The sequence below is a fragment of the Neoarius graeffei genome, chromosome 19, assembly GCF_027579695.1.
Source record: "Neoarius graeffei isolate fNeoGra1 chromosome 19, fNeoGra1.pri, whole genome shotgun sequence".
Classification (NCBI taxonomy): domain Eukaryota; kingdom Metazoa; phylum Chordata; class Actinopteri; order Siluriformes; family Ariidae; genus Neoarius; species Neoarius graeffei.
In genome coordinates, this window is record NC_083587.1 from 47,261,194 (window position 1) to 47,270,663 (window position 9,470).

The 9,470-nt window shown below is 40.0% G+C and overlaps 1 protein-coding gene and 1 non-coding gene across 2 annotated transcripts; both read left to right on the plus strand.

Annotated features, from left to right (window-relative positions):
* The first annotated feature begins 363 nt into the window (after positions 1–363).
* On the plus strand, positions 364–8,242 carry glipr2l (GLI pathogenesis-related 2, like). The gene is made up of 5 exons (XM_060900195.1): positions 364–517; positions 1,214–1,322; positions 1,473–1,576; positions 6,700–6,777; positions 7,327–8,242. Exons 1-5 carry the CDS (start codon positions 505–507, stop codon positions 7,485–7,487), a joined length of 465 nt encoding a protein of 154 aa, XP_060756178.1. The 5' UTR covers positions 364–504; the 3' UTR covers positions 7,488–8,242.
* Positions 2,020–2,092, plus strand: trnaf-gaa (transfer RNA phenylalanine (anticodon GAA)). The gene has a single exon. It is a non-coding gene; the product is annotated as a tRNA-Phe (tRNA).
* Positions 8,243–9,470: the final 1,228 nt, after the last annotated feature.

A 9,470-nucleotide genomic window follows, 5' to 3' on the forward strand; every position in this document is an offset into this window, starting at 1 on the left:
TTTTAAACCGTTTCTTGCTTTTCTGTTATATAATATCCCAGTTGACAACTAAGAATATGAGTGATCTGTTTCTTCAGTCTGGATTTAATCCCCTGATTTTTTTCTTCTTCCAGACTTGGAAAGTGCTTGTATTAAAAAAAAAAAAAACAGATGAGGAAAAATGTGTGTAAATATAAAAGAGCAGGAGGGAAAACTGCAAACCATTACAAACATTCTCATAAAGTCATTCTCATGACAGCATGTTGGTACTCTGTACCCTAGTTTGATCAGATACACTCATTGCACTTGAGCACTTCACATTTGTGTGTCTACAGTTGTGCTCTGGATCACTGTTTCCATGTGAAGGCAGGCGTGCCAGTCCCATATAAGGTCACATGGCTCACACTGATGATGTAATCAAAGAAGAGGTTTCCTTCTCTCTTCTCATGCACAGAAAGAGAAGGAGAGAGAGACTGCCAAGAGCAGTAAAAAAGCACAAGGCCAGGAAAAGAATATCTCTTCGTCATGGGCAAGTCAGGTAAGAGAACTGAATTTTGGATGCCTATGTCATCATTTTCTTATATTTAATAACAGTAATTTTCCATAAGAAACAGGCCTGGTTGGTGTGTGTATTTGTTTGTTTGGTGGGTGTGTGTGTGTGCGTGAGAGAGAGAGAGAGAGAGAGCATAGTCCCTGCATTGTTCAGCATTTAGTATGATGCAATTGATTTTTTATAAATGGGCTCCTTCAATTGCCACAATTATTGTTATTATAAGGATGCATTTTTTAAACTTTTGGTGCTAACTTCAAGTCTAAGGTCCAGGTTTTAAAGATCCTTCATGTCTGAATCTTGCTAAGTACCCAATCTGGCAAAAATAAGGCTTAGAAATGTCCTGCCTTGATATAATGTGGTCCCTGTAGCTGGTAAGAATAAGGTTGTGTGTTTAGCAGAAGAAAAAAAAACTACATCATTTGTAAGCTATTATAAATAAAGTTATTTCTTCTAGTGTATATAACAAGGGTGTGTGCTTATTACAGTGTACATACTGTTAAAATGCTCACTTTTTTTCTTTTTTTCAATGGTGGGATGTCAATCGTACACTGGGTGTCTGTTTGACAAAACGGACAATCAGTATTCTATAATACAAACGTGCCCTTAATCATACAAGTGTTTCGTGCCATCTTATACACTGCAGCCGTATCGTTTACTGTTGGCTATATGTCTCTCTCTTAGCCTCGAGGATATTCAGTGAGGAGGTGCTAAAATCTCATAATGAGTACAGAAAGAAGCATCAAGCACCGCCACTGAAGCTCTGCAACAAACTTTGCAGAGAGGCAGCGAGGTAAGGCTGCTCACACATGTTTACACGGTGGGAGTGAGTGACTGACAAGTAGGTTAAATTCATGTCTGCTGCACTGATGATAATGTCCTGATCTGTTTTTGCTCCATATCAATTTGCTCTGCACCACCCACTGGGACTGTGTTCTTTTAGATATTCCGAGAGTTTGGCGAGCACCAGGATTTTAAAGCACAGTGTTGAATCGAGTAGAGGAAACTTTGGAGAAAATCTAGCCTGGGCGTCTTATGATCAAATGGGTAAGAGTACAGGTTTTTAAAAAAAATAATAAAAATAATTTTTACTGAATTACTCAGAGACCTGGTCCCACCAAAAAAACCAACAAAAACCCCAACCCTACTCCTTCTGTTCATTCCTGTCTGCGCCTCTCTTTGCAACAGCTGGGACTGATTTTGTAGTGACAGTCTCCTTGTTAGCCTTGTTAAGATGCTGACTAAGCGGAATGGAATGTCTGACCAGTCCAGGATTCATAAAGTGTGACAAACATACACTGCAAAGTTTATAAAGAGCTCAAATGAAAAAAGGCCAAAAAAAAAAAAAAGTGTGCGCTTGAGTATATGATTTCTCACTGGTCAGTACTAATTATTGACTATTATTCACTAAATGAAATGCTGAATGTTTTGATTAATTATTGTGATGTGGAAAAGTTAAATTATTTTGCATAATTGTCTTCTTTGGGCTTGCCAAAATAGCTCAGTAGGGAGAGCGTTAGACTGAAGATCTAAAGGTCCCTGGTTCAATGCCAGGTTTCGGCATTGAGAAGTGTGGGTTGTATACGTCTAAGCCTTTGCCCAAGGGTATGTTTGATTTTTAGGTGGTGTAGTGGTTAGCACAGTCACCTCACAGCAAGAAGGTTCCAGGTTTGCGGCTGGCGAGGGCCTTTCTGTGTGGAGTTTGCATGTTCTCCCTGTGTTTCCGGTTTCCCCCACAATCCAAAGACATGCAGTTAGGTTGACGTGGGGTGGCCTTGGGTTGAGGTGCCCTTGAGCAAGGTACCTGACCCCTAACTGCTCCCCGGGCGCTCTGGTGTGGCTGCCCACTGCTCTGAGTCAGTGTGTTTACATGCACATCCAAATCGAGCTACTGTTGGTAATCAAGCTAAGGGTCCCAGCAGGGGTGCCAGAGAAATCCAATCCTACATGCACACAAGGAAATCGAGCTATTGTGTGAGGTACATTGTGCACCCGAGCCACAGGTGGGGCTACACGCCCCATCGTGTTGGTACACTTCCGGTTGTCGTCATGAAGAAGAGCTATTCAAGAGTATAAACAAAGTTATCAGTTCCGTGTTCACAAGAAGAACGACGACGAGGTTCCTCCTGACCTCTTCTGCTGCTCGCTACTACTACTGTTGTCATGCCAACCGAGGCTGTTGTGTTTCCCGCTTGTGGTCTCGTCACTCGTCACTTCCGGAAGGGGCAGTGCTGAAGTAAGTAGCTCGACTACGTAGCTCGAGAGGGTTTACATGCACTAAGTAGCTCGGCTACAATCGCATAATCTAGGTCGCGTAGCTCGATTACGAGAAATCCAGTTCGGTTCGATTTCATCCGAGCTAAGGTGTTTCCATGGCATTTAGAACTTCGATTTCAGTCGAGCTACGGCAGAAATTCGAGTTTCTCTATGTGCATGTAAACGCACTGACTGTGTGCATGTGTTCACCGCTTCAGATGGGTTAAATGCAGAGGATGAATTTCACTGTGCTTGAAAGTGTGCATGCGACAAATAAACGTTTCTTCTTCTTTATATTGCAAATGAAAAGTGCACAGTGCTACCGGTACACAGTTCCATCTCTTGAATTATATTTGGTACGCCCTTATTACAGGGTCAAGAGTATTTTACTGATCTTGTAATGCTATTATAAAACATCAGTGTATGCCCACAGTGTATGCTCATGTAACATTTTCTTACTTTTTGCACAACTTTTTAAAATTCAATTCACCTTCGTGTGCAACCATGCGACAAAAATAGTGTGACGTATGCACCCGCCGCCATGTTGGATGATATACAAATTCAAAATGCCGTCTTGTGCGAACAATAACTGTGATGTATCTCCGACTTTCTCGAAATATGATGATTCTCTGGAGTCCTCTGCCAAGTCAAGATTCAGAGAAAAAAAAAAGTTTAAATTTGTGGCTTTGACCTGTATATGTAGCTGTCTACATATACAGAGGATTTAGCCTCAGTACCACCGATTGAATACTCTGATATTGTGAACTATCTCGTTCTACCAAAAAGTGCATAAGTAAAACGAAGTTACTGGGTTACTGGAACGGCATCGCTAATATCTCACCTGGCAAGGTTGACCCATGTTGTTATTGTGTATCGAAACTTGCTAACGTTTGCGCTGCTTCTAATCTGGCTTTCTTGGCAGGTCTTTCATTTATCCTGTTGCTTCTTGGTACTGCAAGAGGAGTTTTCATCTTGATCTTATTGTGTCCTAATTTGAGTGTTGGTGCCCAATCTGGATTTGTTTTATCACGCAAGTTTGCCAGTGCTCCTGCAAGGTGAGAAGCAGAGTGTTCACGTTAAAGCTCAAAAGTTCAATTTAATCAGCGGAAAATGTAGCTTGAATTAGCAATGAACTCTTACCAGATATAAAGTGGTCACCATACACGCGGGTGTAATTAGCTTTTTCCTCAGTTAAGTCCTTATGATTTATGCTTTTGAATCGCAGCACACAGTGTTCTCTGGACAGTTCATCTGTTTTGTCGCCGTTTTTAATTATTTTGGGAATTCTGAAGAACCGTTTCTCTTTGTCACGAGTAGCATTATTACCGCAATTATATACGGCACACAAAGTAGACATTGTCTTTCTTCAAAGGCAGTGAAATCAAAAGAAAATCACAAAGCGTTGCAGCTCACACGTGAAGCGCTGGTTCTTGGTTATTGTTGTCCTCCAACATGGCGAACTTCCGGGTTTGGGGAATGAGCATGACGTCACGCGCACATAAAGAATTCTGCATTCAGTGATTTGCATCCAGGTTTTTAGTGAGTTGTGAGACCTATAATACAAAGTGAGCTATTGCCCATTCATGAATTTGAGGCCTTGTTGTTTTCAAATGTATACAGATATGCTTGAAAATGTAGCTTTTAATCACCCAGCACAGTATGTAGCAATAGTATGTCATAATTTATGTTAAACAGCAAAAGAATGATGATGAGTATGTGTAATGAATGGCAGAGTAGGCGAATTTCAGAAAAATACCAAGTTCTGAAACAAAACTAGTAGGGTGCATACCTCCACCAAGACAGATATTAAAATATCCAGATGTTTGCAATGCTTACATACATATCCGGATTTGCATCAAAATCTAATCAACTGTTTCTTGGCCCATGGCTAACCTTTCCTCAAAATTTCATCAAAATCCATTCAATATTTTGAGTTACGTTGGGAACAGACAAACAAACAAATGGAGGCGAAAAAATAACCTCCTCCAGCAAAGTTGGTGGAGGTAACAAATGAAAGGATTCATAGGTGTGAACCAATGATGAGGTGGAACTACTGCTTAAGGTTACACTTGAATACAAAGTGTTCATCTGCATCTTATCCCAAATTTCCTTTTGGTTTGCGGTGTGGTTTGTAGCTCCAGAGTGGTAGATTCAGGAGCAATACGGTATGGATCATATTCTGGCAACTCTGTATAACTGTGTGAGAATAAACCAAAATGCAATTCAATTGTAAACACCTGATTGAATTAGAAATAGCAGACCTCAATGTACTGATCAGCAGCCATGATAAATGTAGTTCTAGCACCTTGATGGCACATGCAAAACCACAGAAATATTTTTGAAAATAGATATCTGTGTACATCTGTGTACTGTCTCATTTTAACAAAATATAAATTACTAAGTTGGGAAAACCTGGTAAAATACACAAACTCCTGTCTTATGTAGAAGATTATTAATGGACTGGCTCCTCCAGTACTCAGACAATTTGTAAAAATGGGTTCATCTGCTTATAAATCTACACGTAGTGCAATAAGAGGAGACTGTATAATATCGCTAGGAAAAAGCAGTTTCGGCCAATCTGCATTTTCAGTTAGTGGCGCATGAGTGGAACACATTACCAACCCATATTAGAGATATAAAAACATACATCACATTTAAATCCAATCTAAAGAAGTGTCTGATCAGCAATCAGACCTGTCAACACTAAACATTAGCAACATAACATCACACTGCTAACGCCTCTGCTCGCCTGTTCTGTCTGCTGTCTGCCCTACTTATGTCACTCCTGCCATGCTTTCTCTTTTTTTCCTCCAATTTATACTGATCATATTCTTATTGCATGTTTTATGTGTTATGTGCCCTTTTGCCTTTTACTTTTACAATGATGTGTATTTTTTTGTTAGGTGCATCTGACCCTTTAACATTGGTTCATGGACAACAGATGCAAAATAGCCATTTTGGCCTATTCTAGCTTATTTACATTTTATGTTTATTAAAAGTAGACGGCCTTTCGATTTCCTAAAATCTGCGAAATTTATTTTCTTCTGAAATTTGGTCATTGTGAGATGTTTATTTTTGTAATAGCTAAATAACAAACAAACAAACAAACAAAAAAACCCAGGCCATTCTGGAAGTTATTTAATTTGAGGGGATTCCTGAGCAAATAATGTGCATGAAATTGCTCACTTCGCGCAGTCAGCAGACAGAGGAAGTCTGTGTGTGCATGTGCATGCTTACCTTTGACGGTGCACTGACAGTGCCATCATTCTGTCACTAAACGAACAGCTGATCACACCGAGGTGCTCGCTGACCGCCGATATTTATTAGTTTGGTCCTGCGTTTCCTTTCCTTCGCAACATAACGTCTTTTCTTCTTGCTTTCCGTTACTGTAGTCGGTCTTTCATGTTTCATTCGCACACTCGCGTTCTCCATTTCCCTTTCCTGTTTCAAATCCCACAATGCCTTGCGTGAACGGGGAAAGCCTACCATGTGATGCATGACGTAGTATCTTGTATCGCGTCACGGTGAAGCAAGAAAAAATAGCAGAGAATTTAGAGCCACGTGGCCCTAAATTCATTAATTGTTCTATTTAAAAAAAAAAAACGACTAATAAAATTGGAAGTCTGTGATTCGAATTCAGTAGCTTTTGGTCCAATAAACAAAAATAATTGGGTGTCAGGGAAAATTCTTTTTATAGCCTAAACTTGAAAAATATTAGTCAGTCTACCTTTAACATGCATTGTCCATGTCAAATAAGCCATAAATAAAATCAAAACATGTGAATGGGACCTGAATTTCATTTGAAGTCAAGAGGAATGCCACATGCTTGCTTGTACATATTTTCAATTATAAAATCAGTCATTATGTTTGCTACAAATTATTATTAATAATTTCACTACATGAATGTGTGTTAGGAAAGGATGTGTCTGATCGCTGGTATAATGAAGTGAACCAGTACAACTTTAACCAGCCTGGATTCTCCTCTGGAACTGGTAAGCATGCTCTCCTAATTACACATGAATCAGCTCACATCTTGGCTTTATAATGAAAATGATGCTATAAGAGTACTGGAAGTACAAGAGTAAGCTGACCATTTCACTGAAAAAGGCAGCATTTTATTTGACGATTCACTGAATTGGTATGAGACTTTCCGAAAAGCCCCCACACCCAGAATATTGAACAAAACCATTGAGTAATATCTCTTAGCATCCCACACCCATTAAAACCAGTTGGACTGTGTCATTTCTGCCTTGATGCTACATACCAGCACTTGGTGATTTTATTATTGCATAACCAAGGAAGCAGGAAAAGGAAGTTGAGCAATAGATAAAGTTCATTTTACACCATAAATGCTACCTATTTTTTTCCACTTCCTGTTTTGACACATAAATATTTTGCTTTGTATTCACATGTCAATCGTAACATTTATATTAGAGACACATGGTTCCAAAATCAGTCTGACATTCTGACGCTTGCTCAAGCATGCACAGTGTACACTACCACTTCTAAGTAACTATGTAAACCTGTGATCTCTTATTCAGGTCACTTCACTGCGATGGTGTGGAAGAGCTCAAAGAAGCTGGGTGTTGGTAAAGCTGTTGCATCTGATGGTTCCACGTTTGTAGTGGCTCGCTACTTTCCTGCTGGGAATATAACTAATCAGGGCCAGTTCCAAGCTAACGTCCTGCCTCCTAAAAGTTGATCCTGGAAAGTTTATTGAGTTAGAGGTCAAAGGGCATGGACTGTTAGGGCGAATTGAACACGGGTCTGAAAGCAGTGAATTGAAGCCCGATCAAACACAAAGATGCCTTACAGTTTAGTTGGCCTTAAAATGTTACAAATTTTAAAATACTAACTTTAATCCATGAGAGTTGGAATATATTCAGAGCATTGTAAGATCATTGAGCTCATATACTAAGTACCTAGGTATTTTTAGACATGTAATTTCAGACATGTAGTCCCCCAGTGCTCACACACACACTGTGTCTCGTATTATTGCTAAAGGTGAAATTCAAAGGGAAATGTCCTCATAAGAGTGGCACAGCTTGACCCTGAATAAGCATCTGGGATGTTTTAAAACATCGTCTGCCTTACTTTAAAGAAAAAGCCAGTGTTTTGTCTGTATTGTTTCACAGTTATGGTTGAGATGACCTCCAGCAGTAAATGTTTTAGCTCTTTAAAACTTGTCAGAGCTTGCCTCTTAATTTTCTATTTCATTAAAACTCCACAGTAGTGGTTTGTTTTATATCAAGTGTTATTCACCATTTTGATGAAGGCTTTCACTCAACATCCAAGATGAATCTCCCAGCTTGTCTACTTCACACCAAAATATTTTGGTCTATACCCAGTATAACCTTTTGAACTGCTTGGCAGAGATGGACTAGACTTAGCTGAACACTCTTCTCTGTCTCTCCAGCAACTGTTGTCGTATTACGAATAAACCATGTCTTTTATAAAGTGATGTGTTGTTGATCTTTACTCCTTGTGAAACTCAGCAAGGAGAAATATAATGTTCATGAATTCAGAATTTCCATTGCCTATTCATCATACACGGGTGGCATGGTGGTGTAGTGGTTAGCACTGTTGCCTCACAGCAAGAAGGTTCCAAGTTTGAACCTCATGGCCAATGGGGGCCTTTCTGTGTGGACTTTGCATGTTGTTTGCATGGGTTTCCTCCGGGTGCTCTGGTTTCCCCTACAGTTCAAAGGTTAGGTAAAATACCCAGCCACTGGGGTTGGCACAAGCCAGTGTATGCTTAGTGCCGATCCCAAGCCCAGATAGATTGGGGAGGGTTGCGTGAGGAAGGTCATCTGGGGTAAAACCTATGCCAAATCAAATATGCGGAACAGATTTGCTGTGGCAACCCTAATGGGAGCAGCTGAAAGAAGATGATTCATCATATGTGCTTTTCACATGCCCAAAATGATCATTAGTTATCATTAGTGATTGTCATGTCCAAACATAAAATGCATTACTTTATTGTATTCATAGAAAATAGCAAATTTATTCATAAAGTGAAATTCATTTGTTTGACATTTTAAAACCACAGTAACTTGCATCTCAATTACATTAGGCACTCTGATTTTCTCCACACTTCTCAAAAACATGACAGAGGGTGCATTGGCTATACTAAATTGCCCCTAAATATAAATGAGTGTACATGGGCATGGTGTTCTGCAATGGACTGGTGTCCCTTCCAGGGTCTATTCCCACCTCCTAAACATTGTACCTTTCCTAACTTCAATGAGCTATCAAAATTGAACCATCATAAAATTAAATTAACTAATTAAATGTAAAGGTTCTTGGCCGTACAGTGGTGCAGCAGTTAACACTGTCCCCTCACAGCAAGAAGGTTCTGGGTTTGAACCTTGTGGCCAATTGGGATCTTTTTATACAGAGTTTACATGTGCTCCTCATGCCTGTATGGGTTTCCTCCCAAAGTTTAAAGACATGTGGATTAGGTCAACTGCCCATCCTTAGGCTACATCCACACGACAACGGCAACGAGATGTTATTTCAAAAAATATCGCGTCCACATGGGCAACAATCAGTAAAATATCAGGTCCATATGTCAACGCAACGCTTGCTGAAAACGATGCAATACACATGCCACACCTCTAGGGGCGCTGTAAGACGGTCCCTTCGGAGACACCAGAACAATAGAAGAAGTAAGGACGCATGCGCA